Source organism: Oncorhynchus tshawytscha, linkage group LG33 (genome assembly GCF_018296145.1).
Source record: "Oncorhynchus tshawytscha isolate Ot180627B linkage group LG33, Otsh_v2.0, whole genome shotgun sequence".
Lineage (NCBI taxonomy): Eukaryota > Metazoa > Chordata > Actinopteri > Salmoniformes > Salmonidae > Oncorhynchus > Oncorhynchus tshawytscha.
The window spans coordinates 22,433,052-22,455,740 of record NC_056461.1 but is presented as its reverse complement, the minus strand read 5'-3'; the positions used below and the strand labels follow the sequence as shown (position 1 = coordinate 22,455,740).

Genomic DNA, 22,689 nt, shown 5'->3' with positions numbered 1-22,689 from the left:
GTTGTGACTCCGATAGCAGAGGTGGGACAGCACACAGAGCCATCACTAGCCCCTGCAGCCAATCCCCACTCCCCAAAATTAAGACAGCACAGGCCCCTCCAATATAACATGGAAAGAGTAAAAAAAAATATATATATAAATTGGACATTCTCCACCCCCCGCCCCTTCAAAAAGAGTTAGGAGGAAATGGACCACACTTTCCCTGTACCCAGAGACTGAACAGAGGGAAGAAACAAGATGGAACCATCAGGTATCACTAGTGAGTAGAGGAAGTCTGTCCATACACATTTATTCATAGAAACTATGTTACAGAATTCCCAAGCACGAAATACAAGCATCCCACAAACAACTGTACAGATCTCTACGAAGCCAGCATGGTTTGTTTATCCTCAAAGTAGCATGGTCACCAACATATATAAGCTATATACACAGCTGCCGAATTGGGGGAATTATTCTATGGTACAGAAATTGAGTTGAGATGAGTCACTCATCCAATATGGGGCGTGTTGCTTGGTCTTGTTATACAAGCCTATGGGGACAGCAGGCTGGAGAGAGAATCCTACACCTGTGGTGCAGACAGGTCTAAGATGACCCTTAGCATTGATCTGGGGTCAGTTTGAATTCCTCACCTCAGAGTAAGGACTGGAGTAGGGTAAACTTCTACCCCAGTCTTTTCCTCATTGTTAAACCAGTTCCATGTTCTCCACTACAATATTACCATATAGTAAAACAATTTGACAGCAGTATGTAGAGCAAGTGCAGCAAAGAAAATATTTAACATTAAATCATAACAAGGCAAACCACAACAAAGAAAATGCTGTTAAGGACAGATTGTATTGATATGGGGCGGGTGCAATGAAACTGATGATCCGAAGGAATTCTTCCCATAAAAAACAAGATGAGAAGTTTTATTTGAAGTGTCATTAACAGTCATAAATCCTGCCCCACCCCCCCGGCAACACACACCCTTTCCTGTGACGTCATGTAGGTAGAGGAGATTCTGGGGAATTCCAGGTCTCTTGGGCTTTAAGTGTCTCTACTACACTAGTGTTGCCACACTGAGGTGTACTGTATTGTAGGACACCATCAGAAGGACCAGGGGTAAAGCTTTGGCTAAGGACTGCTCTAGACCCTGTTCAACAACTGGACCAAACATGAACAGACACATCTGCCACCGCCGATAGCGAGCTGTAGCGGGGCTACGTCATACATTACTACATCAATCCCTTCGCTAACCATTTCAGTTTAAAACAGTCCTAGATCATTAAACCATGCAGGACTGACGCGGGGGGAGTGTCTGGATAGCTTCATGTCAATTGGCGGTTATCGACTACACAGGCTTGGTTTGGGATGTGGTGGATGAGACTTGATCGGTGTATATAGTATAGGTAGAAGCTATAAAAGGAAACGTTTAAAAAGCATTTATTCTGGTTGTGTTATGAACATTACCTATCTTTGTCAGTAACCCATGTCTTTATATATATTAAATGTGTGTGGATCTGGGTTTCCATGGCAGATGAGCTGGACTGAATGGGGCAGACGAAGAGAGGGAACAAGAGAGAAGTGAGGAAGAAGACAAAGTGAAAAAGGTGGGGGAGGAGGAATGACAGATTCATAGAGAGGTACACTCCCATTCAGCCCATCCCCCATTCCCTCCCCCCACCCGTGCCCTACACTCATGCAGCCCCAGTGGAGTGGGGAGATGGAGGGAGGATGAGAACAGAGAGGCGTTGGTCATTAGCAGCCGCAGCCTTCCCTCTGGGGCTGTGGTTCGTTGGTTATTAGCCGGCCTCCCTGGGGTGCGGAGGGCTTGTGCTGGACACCAGACTCTGCAGCATTCAGGTCCAGACTGCCGTCCTGGATGTTCTGGTAGATCTTCTTAGCTGCCTCCAGGAAGGCATCCTCCACGTTCTCACCCCTGAGCAGAGGACAGACACAGTCAGTCACACGGTTAGGAACACAAAGCATTTCAACACATTTCAGACCAAATGTGAGGTAAAAGCAGGCAGTGGCCTACGCCTTACGTTTTTGCGCTGGCTTCCAGGAATAAGAGACCTGTAACAAGGAATGGACACAAGATGGAGTTAAACTACTGCAGAAGAAAATTACAGATCCCCAACCATCCTCCTTACTCATACCTATGCTCAGGGGTGCAACTTTCACAAGGACAGACATGTCCCCCCTACATTCTGAAAATGCATTATTGTCACCCCACTTGTATCATTGGTATGTGATACAAAACGAGACAACAGTGTGCTTTAGGACCATGAGGACGCCCCCCGAGCGGTCGGGTAGGCTGTTTGGAGTGTTTATCTGACTGGATAAAAAAACAAATTAAACCCCCCCCACCTCTAAAACCAAAGCCCCTGCCTAGACTTACACTACATGACCAAAAGTATGTGGACACCTCGTTGAGCATTAATATGGATTTGGTCCCCACCTTTGCTGCTATAACAGCCCTCTCTCTTCCTGGAAGGCATTCCACTAGATGTTGGAACATTGCTGCGGGGACTTGCTTCCATTCAGTCACAAGAGCATTGGTGAGGTCGGGCACGGATGTTGGGCGATTAGGTCTGGCTCACAGTCAGCGTTCCAGTTCATCCCAAAAGTGTTTGATAGAGTTGAGGTCAGGCAAGTCAAGTTCTTCCACGCCGATCTTAACAACCATTTATGTATGGACCTCGCTTTGTGCACGGGGGCATTGTCATGCCGAAACAGGAAAGGTCCTTCCCCAAACTGTTGTGACTAAGTTGGAGGCACAGAATCATCTAGAATGTCATTGTATGCTGTAGTGTTAAGATTTCCCTTCACTGGAACTAAGGAGCCTAGCTCAAACCATGAAAAACAGACCAGGCCATTATTCCTCCTCCACCAAACTTCACTATGCATTGGGGCAGGTAGAGATCTCCTGGCATCCGCCAAACCCAGATTTGTCCTTTGGACTGCCAGATGGTGAAGCGTGATTTATCCCTCTACTGCTCCAGCTTTGCACCTCTCCAGTCAACGCTTGGCATAGCACATGGGGATCTTAGGCTTGCACGCGGCTGCTTAGCCATGGAAACCCATTTCATGAAGCTCCCGATGAGGAGTTATTGTGCTGACGTTGCTCAGAGGCAGTTTGGAACTCGGTAATGAGTGTTGTAATCGAGGATAGAAGATTTTTACGCATGCACGCCAAATTCACTAATTTGAAGGGCTGTCCACATACTTTTGTATACAGTACCAGTCAAAAGTTTAGACACCTACTCATTCAAGGGTTTTACTCTATTGTTACTATATTATAAAATAATTAGTGATGGCATCAAAACTATAAAATTACACATACAGTATGGAATCATGTTGTAACCAAAAAAATGTTAAACAAATCAACATATAATTTTAGATTCTTCAAAGTAGCCACCCTTTGCCTTGATGACAGCATTGCACACTCTTGGAATTCTCTCAACCAGCTTCATGAGGTAGTCACCTAGAATGGAGTTCAATTAAACAGGTGTGCCTTGTTAGCCCTCGTGATATGCAACTTTCTAGGGAAGTTAGAAACCAGTATACACAGGCAGTCAGGAAAGCGAAGGCTAGCTTTTTCAAGCAGAAATTTGCATCCTATAGCACAAACTCAAAAAAGTTCTGGGAAACTAGTCCATGGAGAATAAAAGCACCTCCTCCCAGCTGCCCACTGCACTGAGGTTAGGAAACACTGTCACCACCGATAAAGCCACTATAATTGAGAATTTCAGTAAGCATATTTCTATGGCTGGCCATGCTTTCCACCTAGATACCCCTACTCCAGTCAACAGCCCTGCACCCCCCACAGCAACACGCCCAAGCCTCCCCATTTCTCCATCACCCAAATCCAGATAGCCGATGTTCTGAAAGAGCTGCAAAATCTGGACACCTACAAATCAGCCGGGCTAGACAATCTGGACCCTCTCTTTCTAAAATGATCTGCCGAAATTGTTGCAAACCCCATTACTAGCCTGTTCAACCTCTCTTTCATATCATCTGAGATTCCCAAAGATTGGAAAGCACCCGCTGTCATCCCCCTCTTTAAAGGGGGAGAAACTCCAGACCCAAACTGTTACAGACTTATATCTACCCTTCCCTGCCTTTCATTTGTGGAATTTCTTTCCTTCTTAATGCATTTGCCCATCAGTTGTGTTGTGACAAAGTAGGGTGGTACACAGAAGATGGTATTTTACCGTGTCTTTGTGAGATGCAGACTAGGTGAACGGATGATCTCCGCATGTGTGGTTCCCACCATGAAGCATGGAGGAGGTGTGATGGTGCTTTGCTGGTGACACTGTCTGTGATTTATTTAGAATTCAAGGCACACTTAACCAGCATGGCTACCACAGCATTCTGCAGCGATACGCTATCCCATCTGGTTTGCACTTAGTGGGACTATCATTTGTTTTTCCAAAAGGCCAATGACCCAAAACACACCTCCAGGCTGTGGAAGGGCTATTTGACCAAGAAGGAGTGTGATGTACTGCTGCATCAGATGACCTGGCCTCCAGTCCCCCAACCTCAACCCAATTGAGATGGTTTGGGATGAGTTGGACCACAGTGAAGGAAAAGCAGCCAACAAGTGCTCTGCATGGGTGGGAACTCCTGCATGTGTGAGAGAATGCCAAGAGTGTGCAAAGCTGTCATCAAGGCAAAGAATTTAAAATATATTTTGATTAGTTTAACACCTTTTTGGTTACTACATGATTCCATATGTGTTATTTCATAGTTTGTCTTCACTATTATTCTACAATGTAGAAAATGGTAAAAATAAAATAAAAACCCTTGAATGAGTAGGTGCATCCAAACTTTTGAATGGTACTGTATATAGTGTCTCTCACTCGCTCGCTATGAATGTGTCCTCACTTATGCGTTCACCTCTTTTGCATTCTCCCTCTGTACCTGAATGTATGCTCCATTTACTCTCTTTCACCCTCTCAATCAGAGACGAGTTGCTACTTCTCAAACTCTCCATCTCTCCCTATATGGAGGAGTCTCTTCTCTCTTGGTCTCCCTCACACTCCCCCTTCCAATCACCTTGTGAGAATGGGGGGGCCTGGGGGCATTCTCACAGCCATTCAGATAGGGTGGAAGAGACAGATTGATGGGAGTTACTCCTCTCCCATCATCCCTCTCATTGAGCCTGAGGGTGTTCCCTGTCTCACCGTTCTCCTCGGCGAACTGCTTGGCCTCCTCATACGTGACATCTCTCTGGGCCTCCAGATCTGCTTTGTTACCTATGAGAATGATCACCTGTGGGAGGACAGAATGAGTCGGTCAGTCCTCCAGGCACCAAACACATTAACACAGTGGCAGTAGCAGCCTGGCAAGCACTAAACTCACATCCTCACTCACTTATAGTCAGAAAACAACATACGAGACAGCTCACACACTTCACTGAGCGAGAGCTCTTACAGAACTTAGCACCAGTGGGAGAAAAGGATTCAACAATACTGTATCGGCTACACACCGTGAAAGATACAGATATTAATATTAGAGGTCGACCAATTAATCGGAATGGACGAATAATTAGGGACGATTTCAAGTTTTCATAACAATCGGTAATGAGCATTTTTGGACACCGATCATGGCCGATTACATTGCACTCCATGAGGAGATTGCGTGGCAGGCTGACTACCTGTTTATGCGACTGCAGCAAGGAGCCACGGTAAGGTGCTAGCTAGCATTAAACGTATCTTATAAAAAACAATCAATCTTAACAATCACTAGTTAACTACACATGGTTGATGATATTACTAGTTTATCTAGCTTGTCCTGCGTTGCATATAATCAATGCAGTGCCTGTTAATTTATCATTGAATCACAGCCTACTTCGCCAAACAGGTGATTTAACAAGCGCATTCGCATAAAAAGCACTGTCGTTGCACCAATGTGTACCTAACCATAAACACCTTTCTTAAAATCAATACATGGGCCTCCCGGGTGGCGCAGTGGTTAAGGGAATTAATTATCTTGCTGTGCCACCAGAGACTCTGGGTTCGCACCCAGGCTCTGTTGCAACCGGCCGCGACCGGGAGGTCCATTAAGTCTATGATTTGATAGAGCAGTCTGACTGAGCGGGGGTAGGCAGCAGCAGGCCCGTAAGCATTCATTCAAACAGCACTTTACTGCGTTTGCCGGCAGCTCTTCGCAATGCTTCAAGCATTGCGCTGTTTATGAATTCAAGCCTATCAACTCCCGAGATTAGGCTGGCAATACTAAAGTACCTATTAGAACATCCAATAGTCAAAGGTATATGAAATACAAATTGTATAGAGAGAAATAGTCCTATAATAACTACAACCTAAAGCTTCTTACCTGGAATATTGAAGATTCATGTTAAAAGGAACCACCAGCTTTCATACGTTCTCATGTTCTGAGCAATGAACTTAAACGTTTTTACATGGCACATATTGCACTTTTACTTTCTTCACCAACACTTTGTTTTTGCATTATTTAAAACAAATTTAACATGTTTCATTATTTATTTGAGACTAAATTGATATTATTTATGTATTATATTAAGTTAAAATAAAAGTGTACATTATTCATTCCATATTGTTGTAATTGTCATTATTACAAATATATTTTTTAAAAACAGCTTTTTTTGGTCCTCCAATAAATCGGTATCGGTATCAGCGTTGAAAAATCATAACCGGTTGACCTCTAATGAATACACAACTGGGCACTAGTCATGTCCCATTTTCCAACGAGAGACTGTGGTCTTCGGGTACAAACAAGCAGACAGTCTGAGTGAGTTTAGGATGTTGACGTTGTATAAGCAAGCTAAACGCATATTCTAATCTGTACATGAAAGCAGCGTGATTTGGCCATAATCATATAGTCAAAATGCAATTTAGAAATGGACGGGGCTCTGGGGCATCAATCATACACACTGGGTGTGCTGCATTGGGATACAGCAGAGACACAAAGAGCATTAGATGAGGGAATGCAAGAAGGAGTGACTACTTGGTAGTACATCCAACCAGACACAGTGTGTTTGACAGGCAGCTAGAGTGGAGCAGTGTGAAACCATACTCACAGTATTTGGGTTGGTCAGATTTCTGGCATCAGTCAGCCAGCTGCTGAGGTGGTTGTACGTACTTCTCCTGTGGTACACACACAGGGAAGTGTGGGAGTTAGTTAACCTGGTGGCAGGTCGGGACAAAACCGAGTGTGCCACATCATAAGTGGGATCAAAGAAGAGGCTGTGACGAATGGAGAAATGTTCCTGGGTCTGTATCTCTATATATCCTTTCACTAATAGAATAAACTTTCTGATATCACTTACTGATTCAGTTTTGACAACAGTTCTTACAGTCCGAGACACGGGTGTCAATATGGAACTCTAAAATTAGGCTAGGGAACAAACGCACAATCGAATCCCAATTCATAAAACAGAGGCAATGATATGCTGCATAGACACCAACTACTATTAGTGGGAAAACTACAATATAGAAATACTGCACTACTTAAAGCTTTACTCTGAGCCTATGCTTTCTATGAGAGGAGACACACATTCCACTGTTAGTTTAGATGGCCACTGATACACTCTCACAGTTTGGGGGAGGAAGGTGGGGAGGGCAACAGGATGCAGACACCATGTTCGTTCAGGAAGAGAGGGCCATCTGCCCCTTTTCCTTTCCTTTGTCTCCCACACAGACATATAGGCCTACAGACCGAGAGCAATCTGACTAGTACAGCTAACGGGGTGGGTTGTGTATTGTAGAACAAGCTGAGGGGACTAGGTGGGAGTAGGATGAAGTTGGCCCTTGATGCTTATCGGAGGCCAGTTTTTCATTTTCTTTTCTGTATGGTTTGAGCTAGGATTGGGGAAGGGTAATTTGACCCTAGCTCTTTGCCTACAGACAGCTTCTACCTGGAGCATTAAGGTTCGGGCACGTCGGTGTGTGTGCGCGTACCTGGTGATGTCGTAGACCATGAGTGCGCCCGCGGCCCCCCTGTAATAACTACGCGTGACGGCCCTGAAGCGCTCCTGGCCCGCCGTGTCCCAGATCTGCAGCTTGATCTTCTGGCCGCTCACCTCGATTATCCTCGTGCCAAACTCCACGCCGATCGTGTGGGGGCAGTCTGCCATGACTGGAGGAGCGAGAGGTGGGGAAAGGAATAGATAGTCAGTATAGCTATGAGGAATCCAAGGAGGCAACATTCCTCTATAACACACAGAATTCAATAAATATCAAAAACAGAGTATTGTCACTTTGTCAAGAGACATGAAGAGACTCTGGGGAGTGTACTACATCAGAGATCTGAAAATAATGACGAGATGCTCGTGTCTCCGCCCAAACGATGAGTCGTTTTCCTAAAGGCGGGGAAGGCAGGCGACAAGTGTCGGGACAAAATAAGCCCATAGAAATGCATTGGTGAAACCTCTTGCTTCGCATCTTCTTCACCGACTACATCTCCCATCATGGAAGTCTGACTCAGTCGACCTTCCGCAGCCTGCCTCCCTTTCTCGCTCTCCCTTCCTCCTCTCCGGAGTGTCAGACTGCTGTGATTAACCTGCTCTCTACTCCATTTACTGTTACTACACCTCCTCCTTCCCCTGCACAATCTCTCTCCTCTCCCTACCATATAGAACAGCCTGCCAGTGGTACAGCTAGCACCAACTTGAACTATGAACAGCACCCATATACATACGCATCTTTCCACACAGTCACAAACACATCCAACCACACAGAGAAAACAGGTGCACCCTTTACCGTATACACGCACTTCATCACCTCCATTGTGAGGGAACAGAGATTGCAGGTGGGTTGGGTTGAGTATCCATTTCAGACTGGCAGATCAGTTGGTTTTTACCACTTGCATTTCAATGTTAACCAGAGACAGGGAGGAAGTCTTCAAACCTGGCATTCAGCACTCACAAAGCAGCTGCCTGTTCCGAGCCCAAGTCTACGGGCCATGCAGGATGCGATGCTAAATAGATGAATGAGGCGAAGAGCATCTGCATTTACTGCTGCCTGCTAATAATGCCATTAAAATGCATTCAAACGCCTGGGTGTTATAGTGAACTGACTGAGGCTACAGCTGAGAAAGCACACACAAATAACATGAAGCAGACACACATTTCAAAGTGGCACCCACACTCTCCCCCTCTCTCAATGAGCTGAAGTCGTCAGAGGGGATTTAAAGTGAAACAGTCCATTCCTACAGCCTGTGTGAGATGGGGGGGGGTATCTGTTTGGAGTCAGTGGGGAGCCGGGGATGTACTTACATTTCTTCTCTGTGAACTGGTGAAGCAAACATGACTTCCCTACCCCCATGTCCCCTACAGAGAGAGAGGGAGAGGTGTCAGGATCCATGTTCAAATATTAACATTACATACAAGACGGAGAGGACAAAAAACACAGACATACAACTTGTTTCATATTTTCCTATGAAGGGATTCATTTTCACTGACCACTCGGTCTGACCAGGAACAACTCTGGTTGTAACACAGAAAGAGCATCTTCCCTCTCCCCCTCAGACATTGTTAAAAGAATGCTATGGTGGTTGCCAGTTGTGTGCTTTACACATATGGAGGACGCTTGAAAAGGCAGCATGAACAGGCCTGCAGGGCTTTGACTTAATAGCTGGCATGGTCACCTCTAGTGGAGTGGGGAGAGCAGAGCATTTGATTTACTTTTTAAAGCTGCAATATGTAACTTTTTGGGTGACCCGACCAAATTCACATAGAAATGTGAGTCATAGATCTGTCATTCTTATTGAAAGCAAGTCTAAGAAGCAGTAGATCTGTTGTGTGCTAGTTCTAGGCTTCCCATTCTTGCGTCTTCTGCAGTCGGTTTTGTACATCAGCTTCAAACAGCTGAACAATACAATATTTGTAGTTATTGAAAATATATTTCACAGCGGTTTAGATGGTACAATGTTTCTGAATACTTGTTTGTTTTGTCACAAACTGAAATTAGGCAAACTACTCAAATTTTAGCAACCAGGAAATGGCGGAGCGATTTCTGCATATTGCACCTTTAAGGCCTATATACGAATGTCTGCTCTAGCTACGGAGCTAAAGTGACGTGTTTGTGTTGTATGAGCACATTAATGTCTAGGTAACAGACAGCAAACAAGAGGGGGCCTTTGGCAGTTGTCAAACAAGTCCACAAAGTTGACATTGAGGTGGGGGTTTTAAAGGCCTCAATGCAGCAGGGTAAACAAGCTCCAGGGAGTTGGAGAGATATGGAGATTTAACTTCCCTATTTTGAGGTGTCAAACTGGTTGGAAAATAGACGAAGGGGAAGAGTGGAATGCACAACAAGATAAAACTACCACCACAACTCAGAACATTTTGGCCTGGGCTATGCACCAACGATGCATAAGGTTATTGTACACTCATTGCTTCTGTTGGTAATTTAAATCAAACAGGAGAGCAATAGTTCTTTTTTAAGTTCATTAATAACCCTGTTACGAGCACATTGTCGGTACAGTATGTCATTAGAACACAAACCATTTAGCTTTGCTTAGGCTAGCTTCCGGGGAAAACATTTATTGATGAAAAAAACCCAGAGATGGCGACCCACATACCGAATCAAAAGGAATCTGCTGTAATGGGGTCATGGTTGAGACCTGGAGTAATCCTGACCAGAACCAACTCCTGAGCTACGGTTCTAGTCTCATGATTGGTGCTCTTTCAGTGCTTGTAGCATCTCAGTGAGCTGTGTGCTAACTGCAACCAATGGGTGACCTACATACAGCACTGTACACAAACAAACAAACAGGCCTCCATTCCAATCCAGTCAACACGCATGCTCGCGCCTCACTTACCGATGATGATGTATTTAAAAATGTAGGAGTAGTTGTACGGTGCGGTGGCCATCGTGACTCTGAAAGAGAGAGAAAGGCTCAAGGTGAGTCAGAGAAAGAATCAGGGTGCTGTCTATGAACCGACTCTAGCTGGGCATCATGCAGAAACCACACATTATCATTGAATTCTGTCTGTCGACATCACTCACTATCCCATTTAATTGTACAGTGCTTGGTTTGACCACACACTTAGTCAACTGAAACATTGCATCTCGCTGCTCGACCACTGGCACTCCATAACATTAAACTACAACATCATGCCTGGCAGATAGCATGGGCCTGTGAATTGGTCAACATGCTCAGTAAAGAATGATGTCACCATGTCTCAGACCGTACTAGACAGACTGAGCAGCTGGTGTGCTGTATGAGAACTAAAACATTATTCTAGGTAGTATGAATAATTCCTGATTTCTCAGGATTCCTGTCATGTGATTTCTCAGTTAGACAGCAGGCCCAGGAGCACTGACCTCTCAAACATATGGGTAGGACTCAACCCAGCTGGAAGAGCTGAAACCATCTGATAGCGATGCATCTGACCACATAAAGTCAACGTATTTGTAACTCCAATATCGGATATTAATCTACAGGGCCAAACTCAACTGATGTCTGTCCATCAAATCAGCATGAAGAAGTCAAGCTTCACCCAGCTATCACTGGAAAGGTCCCAATTATCTGTCCTTCCTCCCAAAGTGTGCACTTTTTCACTTCCCTTCACTGATTTGAAAGGACATTTCTGGTATAAGAAACATGGTGGAAACTAGCTCTAGCTCATGCCTCCACCAATCCAACGTCTTTAGATTTGTGGGAAGTGGTGAACGAGTGTACACTTCAGGAGAAAGGAAAGATTATTAGGACGCACCCTGTGGGCAGGTTGTGTAAGAAGAGAAACCAACCAGGATTTGACAACGACTCTTAGCCTAGCTGAGGAAGAGAGACCTAAAAGGGGAGGGAGGCTGCAAAAAAATTCAAATAAAAAATTCAGACAGGGATGGTCATCATAGATCACACACACTGATGGACAGGGCCTGTCAGGGGAGCTCTTCCAATAAGCCATCTTATTCAGAACAGTACCACGGACTGTAACAAGTGGAGATGGGGCAGACTCCAGACTCCCCTGTATTACTATCCCGAGATGCACCTACAATTTGAAGTTTCCATTATGATCTTCAAGCCAGCAGCCATTAACTAATGGGGTTAGTTAGAGGATGAATAACCACCAATCACAATACGGATGTTATCATTTTGAGAGGCTCATTAATCAAATAATGGCTTATCCAGTCGTTTTCATCAAGATGAAGATAGAGAACTTCTCTAGATGTAGCCTAATCTCACACAACAGAAGCTAAAACAAGTGCATAGGACCAAATGGGTGTTTATGTTGGGTTGGTTGATCATCACCATTATGCACCATGTTCAATGGCGTGTTTCCGCTCTCTGCATCACAAACAACTGCTGCTCTGAGAACTCTGACAGATGTCGGAGTAAACAGAGAGGTTTAAATTTAATGGTAAGCATTAGCCTTGTCCTGTGCTTAGCCAATGGGGGAACAAGGCTATACTCTACACAACAGTAAAGGCTTAGGTCCATGGTTCCAGGCAGACTGAGGTGTGTGTATGAACATCATTAAAAAGAACAACATCGATCTGCATAGAAAATAAGCAGCTATTTTCTATGATAGACTCATATTTATCTGAGGCTTCTAGCCAACTGTGTCATCGATACAGCAAGTACAGGCAGCCAACATCCCCAGCAGTGTTGTGTCACTTTGAGGCAAGCGATTTCATTAGACTTCACATTCAGGAAATTGCATCATATGTGCACAGCTCCTTTTAATCTCAAATGAAAGGAAGACGTTACATTAGGCTGTAGAAGAGGAGAGGTTTTAAGAGGGATAGCGTTTCCTTGCGTCTCCCTAGTCCATTATACAGAGGCTCTGTCAGAACCATTAGCAGGTGTCATTTCACAAGAGTACCCAAGGGAGGACAAGTAGCACCTTTAAATTCCACTTAACAGTCTGGCTAGATACTGCATGGAAACACACAGGTCTAGGCCCTAAGTAATTGCTATCCCTAGATACCAGCTACCCACACAACTCATCTGTTGCCTTTCTGCTGAGCGACATTCATTCATATGGGTTAGAATTATAACTAACTACACCTACAGTAGCAGTTAAAATTTTGGACACCTACTCATTACAGGGTTTCTTTATTGTTTCACTATTTTCTACATTGTAGAAGATTAGTGAATATATCAAAACTATTAAGTAACACACATGGAATCATGTAGTAACCAAAAAAAAGTGTTAAATCAAAATATATTTTAGATATAAGATTCTTCAATGTATAGTTTGGACACACCTACTCATTCAAGGTTTTTTTTATTTTTTACTATTTTCTACATTGTAGAATAATAGCGAAGACATAAACACTGAAATAACACTCATGGAATCATGTAGTAACCAAAAAAAGTGTTAAACAAATCAACATATCTTTTAGATTCTTCAAAGTAACCACCCTTTGCCTTGATGACAGCTTTGCACACTCGTGGCTTTCTCTCAACCAGCTTCATGAGGTAGTCACCTGGAATGCATTTCAATTAACCGGTGTGCCTTGTTAAAAGTAAATTTGTGGAATTGATTTCCTTCTTAATGCGTTTGAGACAATCAGTTGCATTGTGACAAGGTAGGGGTGGTATACAGAAGTTAGCCCCATTTGGTAAATGACCAAGTCCATATTATGGCAAGAACAGCTCAAATAAGCAAAGAGAAACGACAGTCCATCATTACTAAGACATGAAGGCCAGTCAATACGGAACATTTCAAGAACTTTTAATGTTTCTTCAAGTGCAGTAGCAAAAACCAAAGGCTATGATGAAACTGGCTCTCATGAAGACCGCCACAGGAAAGGAAGACCTCGAGTTACCTCTGCTGCAGAGGATAAGTTAATTAGTTACCAGTCTCAGATTGCAGCCCAAATAAATGCTTCACAGAGTTCAAGTAACAGACATCTCAACATCAACTGTTCAGAGGAGACTGCATGAATCCGACCTTCATGGTTGAATTGCTGCAAAGAAACCACTACTAAAGGACACCAATAAGAAGAAGAGACTTGCTTGGGCCAAGAAACACAAACAATGGACATTAGACTGGTGGATATCTGTCCTTTGGTCTGATGAGTCCAAATTTGAGATATTTGGTTCCAACTGTCGTGTCTTTGTGACGCAGAGCAGGTGAACGGATGATCTGATTTATTTAGAATTCAAGGCACAGTTACCCACTTTTTTTGGTTACTACATGATTCCATGTGTGTTATTTCAGTGTTTATGTCTTCTCTATTATTCTACAATATAGAAAATAGTACAAATAAAGAAAAACCCTTGAATGAGTAGGTGTTTCCAAACTTTTGACTGGTGCTGTATATAAAGAGACGATCAGGCATCGCTGTTAGAAGCTGCCTGCTATTTATAGCACAGACACCTCTCTGAATTATTATCCATTGCTGCTTATATGGTAATATAGTCTATTCCATAGTCTATAAGAAAGAATGGGTGATAATCAGGAATATAGACACACATACAGTCATTTACATTTGAAAATATTCAAACAAATGCTTAGATTAAATATAGTCCCAAATTGAAATCATCCTTGTTTATGAATACATGATCTGACTTCACATAAGAGCATCAACTTTTCAGGAAGAGCGAGGGCATTCTCACGATCGATTCAAATAATTCACTTGTCAGTAATTCAGTCTCACACTATAGTGGACATCTGTAATGCAAGTAGAAGGCACAAGGGAACAATGGGATCTGATTACAAATCAATCACCCTGAATAATAGCCTACACATACAAGTCTTCTAACTTGCGATTAATTGTGACTAGGCTATCTGTTATCATCTCTAGAGAATGTTTCCCTCTATCTGAGAAGTTTCTCTTAAGTCTGTGGTTCAGTACACAGCAATTATAAATGCATTGCAGTTAAACCAGATGTTGGAGATTAAAATTGCTATGCAATAGAGCCTGGTGCAAACCAGAAAAACACATGATGTGGCCTGCTGTTCAATGACCAAGTTTTCCTGCTAAACAATATAGCACTATGACAAATGCCTCAGGCTAGAGCTGGGGTGGGTTGACTTGAGAGAAGATGGGAGAAGGTGAAGAAGAGTAGTGTTAAAGTAGAACAGTCCGGGTGAAGAAAGAGGGGTGCATTAGGGACGCTCACATTGTGATATAAAGAGGCAAATTGAGTAAACTAATCATGGAAGACTGATATTTAGGATCATCTTCCAGAATTGAATGAATTTGTGCTGATCATCTGAGGGGGTTAATTCCAGGTCAAGGTGTCCCCGTTGCCTCATCCTCTCAACAAAATGGCCCCACTCCCCATTCCAGCTCTGCCTGCTTGAAAAACAAAGTGCAGCGAGAGTACAGTAGAGAAGTAAACAAGTAGAAAGACAGTCGAGGTGGTAAGGGAAGTCATGTAGTTAGCGTGTGGGATAAGCTCCAATAAGGGATTTGATACACTGACCGTGACGTGAACTAGTATCACAGCCTGCCTTGCTGCTAGCCTGACTGCCTCCCCTCACATGACCCTCTGTCATGTGGTGCCTCCAGACTCATGTGAGTTTTTCCATAAGGCGAAAGCTATAGGCCTACTAGAGCTGTACACACTAGGGCTACTCCTTCTTTGGTTAAATTATAGGAATAATTCCCTTTTTCCCCAAACGAGGCCCTGGAGAAGTATACATCCAAGGAGAGCGCGATTGAGAGCATGTGACCAGACTGCAGTATCAGCACTTCTCCATACACTAGCACTGATTCACAAAACAGAGCGCTGTCACCTTATCACATCCACTTCCTATTGTTGAACAAATATAATTGGTGTCACATACTGTACATCTGGGCTATTTTTTCTCTTCCTCATTGTCATATTGCTATGCTGCTATACAAACAAAATCCTGCTGTAAATTGCAGAAGCGCATTTGGGTTGTGATCACCATTACCAAAGGCAGAGATGGAATGGATGAATCAATTGCAAAACTTGGGTTCAATCAGTGCACATACAGTGTATTTCTTTCACTGTGTGATCTGCCAATTTAAGGGAATATTTTTCCATCAAAGTAAAATTCAAGGCCAAGAAAATACACAATGCCTCAGCTCTTGTCACACAGAGGAGAGGAGTATCTCAGGTGATGACACATCTACATGAATACATTCATATCCCATCCTAATCCTCATTCTTATATCAAATAAATATTTCAGTGATTGACAGTAAAGGCTGGCCCGAGACAAGGCCTGGATATGGATGCATGCTGTGTCATCTATGTTATTACTGGATAGCTGGCTGAGCTAAACAGCGACTGTACTATACATTTTAAACTAAGGGCCTGCGCAGTAAAAAATGTAATTTTCCTGTGTTTTAAATATATTTCCACACTATGAAATTGGGTTGGACTGCCTGCCAGGCAGAATAAGTTAATAGACCAATAACAAAGAGAGTTTGCCCTCCTCTCTGCCAATAAAAGCTCGTTTTTAGGTTACATGTCCCTTCCATTGGGCCAGGGTTTCCCAAACATAGCTTATTCAAATAATCAAAGCTTGATAATGAATTGGTTATTTGAATCAGTTTTGTAGTGCTAGGACAAAAACCAAAACATGCACCTAGTGGGGCCCCAGGACCGAGTTTTGGAAACCCTGCATTAGACCCCTCAATCAGACCACTCCTAGCAACATTTATGCTTGAGAAATTGTTTGTTTATTTTTTACAACTTAAATTGAAAACAATGACAGTAATGTACTTAATTGTTACCCAGAAATGATTTGATATTGAGATTAAACGGCAGCGTTGGACCTTTTAATGGATGAATGAACGCCACAATTTCAGAACAATACAGTTGGCTTGTGACAGTGTAGGCTAGTGGGAGGGCATAATCTAGCTAACTGCTCATGACAGTTAAAGCACACATCTGACTATAGCTAGCTACATGAGATGAAAAGGTTGATAAACTAATTACCTACGAATACAACACCCCAAAGCCTCTATCTACTGGCCAACGACGTTAGCTAGCTGATGCTATCAACACAAACCGTGGCAACAGTCTGTTTAGAAAGCTAGCATATTGGTTTATTGTTTAGACGGGACTCTAAAATAATGTAATGTAAAATGTACTGGCAGTGAAGTTGGGACAGGTGTGTGTTGCTAGCTGGAGCGGTTAAATGTCCTGCTATGACCATAACGTACTAGACTAGTTAGCTAGCAGGTCAATGGAGATGGCTAATGTTAACTAGCCAGCTGGAAACAGGCTAAACTGGCTAACTAGATAACCATAATACATGTGTCATCATTTATTGGCGAACAGGTAGCTAGCCGTGTCGACCTAAAGGGAGGAATACCGTTACCATGACATGAGCCTTGATAACTAACTTAGGCGAAATGTTGGGGCCAACAAATGATAGCTAGCCAGCGTAACGTTACTCTTTCGATTACTACCGTAGTTAGCCAACGTTAGCTCAAAAGCAATGGCCTGTTCCCAAAAACGACAGACACCTGGCTAGATCCACAATCGCTAGACAAAACCACAAGTGCCTGTGAAGAATGGTAATATATTACACAGCGCAAGATAGATAACATTAGCTAGTAGACACTTTACTCGTTGGCTAGCTAGCCGCTAACTTAACTATATTAGCGTAGTAGCTTGCTGTTAGCTAGCCACTAGAATTGGTAACACAGAAGGTTCAAAGTTTTATAAATGTGTTAGCTATATGTGGATACGAACACTCCTATATTATGTTTATATTCTTACCGGAAATTGTCGATTTAATGTCTTGAGCTCTTCAGAAGAGATCTGCAGGTTATCCTGGCTGAAGTATGTACCTTGCCTGTCTGTCCAAGATGGCTGCTTGCACTGCACAGGGTTTTTCCTTCTGTTGTGTGGCTTCTGGGACAAAGGGCAATGCATATGGGGCGATTTGCGCTGTTTGCACTAATTATAAATGCGCAAACGGAAAAATCATTATCAATGTATTGGACGCGATAAGTAGTGTCGCCGATGTTAAACAGTTTTGTGGCATGAAGAATCACTTATGCTTTGGTCGGTGTGATGACAGTGCTGCATCCGACGGCCTCAGCCTACATGTGAGCGAGTAGACTAACCTAATATTCTACCCTCAGTGTCAAAGTACAGTACTATATATTTAATTGCTGGTCCTTTTGTTGTGGCCCCACACTAGGAATATTTATAAAGAAAGACCTGTGTTGGGAATGGGATCTAAGCCAACTACAACATATTCCATAACTAGACTTATGATTTGTAGATCAAATGTACTTTCTTTATGATTCACACCCAGACACATGAACAATAAGATGATCTATTTTGTAAACCTCAGAGGCTATCAGACCCAATTCTCTTTTGTTGATATGGAATAGGCTATGGAGGGAAGGCTTCATGCTGCATGTAACTTGTTTAAAAATGACTTGACAGAAGTCAATGTGTATCTACTGATGGTGTTAAATAAGGTTTCCTCGATATTAAGAAAGGTGTCCCGCAGGGGTCAATTCTGGCCCCTGTGCTTTTTACTGTTTACATTAACAATATCGACTTCCACTTGTGTAACCTGCACTTGTATTTAGATGATACTGTTGTGTATGCTATTGGCCCCACGGTTGACCAGGTTATCTGACCTACAGTCTGCCTTCATTGTATAACATAAAACTTTATTGACCTGAAATTAGTATTGAATGCAGGTTTTTTGCAGGTTAAACTAAGTATATGTTGTTCTCTTGAGCACATACCTCTGATAATTTAAGCATATGTACTTTGGATGGTGTCCACATTGATCGTGTCCCTGCTTACCTGTGCATCTGGATAGATGAAAAACTGTCTTTTAAAAATAATATTGATGAGTTAAATGTGCTTCTTCTATAGAATAGGTGTAGAAGGTGTTAAGGAGCCTTTTGGACCTAGACTTGGGGCTCCGGTGCCAGTTGCCGTGCAGTAGCAGAGAGAACAGTCTATGACTTGGGTGACTGGAGTCTTTGACAAATGTTTGGGCCTTCCCCTGACATCGCCTTGTATATAGGTCCTGGATGGCAGGAAGCTTGACCCCAGTGATGTATTTGGCCGTACGCACTTGTAACAGTATAACCTTATACCGTCCCCTCGCCCATACCTGGGTGGGAACCAGGCGCGAACGACTTCTTGTCTTGTTGTGTTTGTACCATGATAGTTTGTTGGTGATGTGGACACCAAGGAACTTGAAACTCTCAACCTGCTCCCCTACAGCCCCGTCGATGTTAATGGGGGCCTGTTCAGCCCTCCTTTTCCTGTAGTCCACGATCAGCTCCTTTGTCTTGCTGACATTGAGGGAGAGGTTGTTGTTCTGGCACCACACTGCCAGGGCTACCACTGTTGTGTCGTCAGCAAACTGAATGATGCTGTTGGAGTTGTGCCTGGCCATCCAGTCGTGGGTGAACAGGGAATACAAGAGGGGACTAAGCACACACCCCTGAGGGGCCCCGGTGTTGAGGATCAGTGTGGAAGGTGTATTGTTGCCTAACCTCACCACCTGGGGGCGGCCCTTCAGGAAGTCCAGGATCGAGTTGCAGAGGGAGGAGTTTAGTCCAGGCGCCTTATCTCAGTGATGAGCTTTGTGGGCTCTATGGTGTTGAACACTGAGCTGTAGTCAATGTTGACATTCCTATCGGTCCTATACTATGGCAACATCCTCTATATGAATGAACGCAACTGCCACTTCATTAAAAGCCCTTAGGTACAGTTTTTCGTAGTGCACTGCGCTTTATTACAGGCGACAATTTTAGTACTCATCACTGCATTCTCTACCAGAAAGTTCGGTGGCTGTCTTTTTTTGTGTAATGTTTTATTTAACCAGGTAAGCCAGAACAAGTTCTCATTTACAACTACGACCTGGCCAAGATAAAGCAAAGCTGTGAGACACAAACAACAACACAAACATGGAATAAACAAACGTACAGTCAATAACACAATAGAAAAAAGTCTATATACAGTGCGTGCAAATGGCGTGAGGGGGTAAGGCAATAAATAGGCCATTTGATGTCACATATGTTGATACATTGGTATGTTTTCATTTATAAAGCACTTTTCCAAAAAGGCTCCGTACAATTCCATTGTACCTAACATCTTTACTAAATTTTAGACATGCGAGTTACCACACCTGGTCTTAGAGATGGCTAACTCAGTTAATTCCTTTGGTCTCTACTGAGTTAGGTAAATAAGCGTTTAGTTTACAATCTTCAACATTTTCTTACATTTTATATTTTGATGCCTGTAGGGCAATTCAGAAAGCTGATTGAAGACCTTATTACTGATGAATTTGGGGGATCCATAATAAATACAACCTGTGTTAGTTTTTTATGACCATCATTTTCTTTCTGCTTGCATTTTGTATTTATATTTTGATGTGTGTATTTCCTGTAATTTATGTAATTCCGGGCTCACTGTAATATAGACCTCGGTCTCAGTATGATAAAAGCCTGATAAAAGCTTGAATAAATAAATAAAAATGATAGTTGCCTAATAAATCAGACTGTGATAAGAACGTCGGGGCTAGCACGCTGATCAGACGTTGTCGCTATTCTGGCGGCAGTGTGCCTAGTGGTTAGAGCGTTATGCCAGTAACCGAAAGTTTGCTAGATCGAATCCCCGAGCTGTATAGATAAAAATCTGTCGTTCTGCCTCTGAGCAAGGCAGTTAACCAACTATTCCCCGGTAGGCTATCATTGTAAATAATAATTAGTTCTTCACTGACTGGCCTTGTTAAGTAAAGGTACAATTCCTACCAGAAATGCATCAGCTGTCATAAAATCAACACAATACTTTATTTTTCGTGCACAGAAAACACCTTTTGAATTTGCCCACCGTGCCTTTTCCCACTTGATATATTTCTCATTGTTTGTGTATGAACTTCCTAACTCCCTCACAGAAGACATCTAGTGCCCAGAGGATGTAAAGACATCCTAACTGGACGTAACTGCTCTGAGATGGAAGCATAGAACAACACAAGTCTCACAAAAAAATGGTGATGGTTTTTCTGGGATGAATTGTAGGTTACTTACCTTGCCATGTAAAGAGTAACTTTTCAGTCTTCTTTTTAGTCTCTCTGTGGGCATCTTCATCTCAGTTGCATGAATGATTTAGACCAATGTTTTAGATAGCATTTATACCAAGGTTACTAATGAATAATATATAAGTGTGTATGTTATAGTACAGGATAGAGAACATGGTATGACTAAGTATTTTAATACACTATTTCACAACATTACATGCTTTCACTGTACTATTATTTTGTACATTTTTACAATCTGAAATAAAAGCAACATGCAGCGTGCATCTCCAAGGAAACGGAATAAACAATACAGGTTTACGTTTAACCTTATTTTACTGTATTATCTAGGGTTTAACCCTGAATAAACATAACCCACATAAGTTAAGATTTACGCTTTACAAGCAACTGAAGCAGTACTGATGATTAGGACTAAGATGATATCAATTTGAATAAATACAGAATGTCACAGCTGCCAATTAATCCCCCAGATCACTCATTCCGATGCTATTGTCCAGTGTAAAGTCATTGTCACAAAAGCTGCTATTGCACATTGCTCTGATGTATGTGTTGTACAACCCTCCTCTCAGACTCTTAACATGTGGTGCTGAGAAGAGACACTGAGAACTAGCTATGTAAAGTGTCATTCATAGATGGTTTATCCCGAGTTCCATCTTTGTATTTGATCGATTGTTGAGTCCCTGTACAAGTTGTGACCTCATATCACAACCACAACCTCAGCAGCAGCAGGCTTGCCAGGGCGCAGATGTAATGCAATATGCTTGCTCGACAGCAGGGGGTACTGTTACATAGGTCTGAGGCGCAGCAGTGGATGCGCACTCCAGGCAGCTCATGTTGCTGGCAGTGTCTTGACGTGGCACATCCACTGGTCAGGACAATTCCCAGGGCCGCTGAAATGACAGGAAGTCAGAGAAGAGTGACAAGTAGATGGTGAGGTCATCAGGAAAGAGGCAAAAGAAGCAAAGAATGCCAGTGTATTCATGTGTGTTTTGAAGTCCTTGAGAGCCAAAGGAGTGCAGAGAGGGATGCTGTCATAGAATGGAATTACATCATCAGATCTCTCCATTTTCCTTGTGGTAAACTGTGTTTACTGATTGAATGTAATGGTTGCTTAGGAGGACACATCGTATGCGTACAATAGATTGAAAAATATGCATGTCTGTAAGTCAGAGATAAAAAGTTCAACCTTGGCCGTTGATTGAAAGTTGTTATTGTACAACTACATAAGGGCATCCAGCCAAGCCATCAAACACTCCATAAAATTTGGTACGTAAACCTTCTACAACCCTTGAGAAAAAACACCCACATCAATGCTCTCTTTAAGTCAGAGCAGACCACTTTTGTCTAACAAGAGCCATAAATCCCCCGTCAGTCTTAAGAAAGTGACAGCTGGGCAGTGGATACAGTCCAGGTGGGGAACAGCCGCATCAGACAAATCTCCCAGCTGGGGACAAAGCGAGGGGAGTGGGACGCTAAGCTGGTTATGAAATAGCAGCCGCCGGACCAGTCGGAGTTGTGCCCATGGGATTAAAGTGAAGAACAGTTCTAGATGATCCCCAAAATGCTGTTTAAAGGGATCCTGCATCCCATCTTAGCATTCATTGACCCCATTATTTCTCTGAACCAATAGAAAACAGTGCCACATCAGCCCTTTACGTGAGTGGCTCCTTCAGCTGTCAACAGCAGAACAGCTGGATCTTACATGCATGGATGTCAGCAGATCTCCATAAAGTATTTAATATTACGTATGGCAGTCCGTCGT

At 43.0% G+C, this 22,689-nt stretch overlaps 1 protein-coding gene across 1 annotated transcript; it reads right to left on the bottom strand.

Moving 5' to 3' along the window:
* Positions 1–272: 272 nt before the first annotated feature.
* rab14l (RAB14, member RAS oncogene family, like) lies at positions 273–17,936 on the bottom strand. Its single transcript, XM_024397455.2, has 8 exons — positions 17,630–17,936; positions 10,789–10,847; positions 9,242–9,295; positions 7,926–8,103; positions 7,046–7,112; positions 5,169–5,256; positions 2,025–2,055; positions 273–1,918 (listed from the first exon to the last, which is right to left on the bottom strand). The coding sequence occupies exons 2-8, from the start codon at positions 10,838–10,840 to the stop codon at positions 1,738–1,740; spliced, it is 651 nt and encodes a 216-aa protein (XP_024253223.1). The 5' UTR covers positions 10,841–10,847; positions 17,630–17,936; the 3' UTR covers positions 273–1,737.
* Between the last annotated feature and the right edge of the window lie 4,753 nt (positions 17,937–22,689).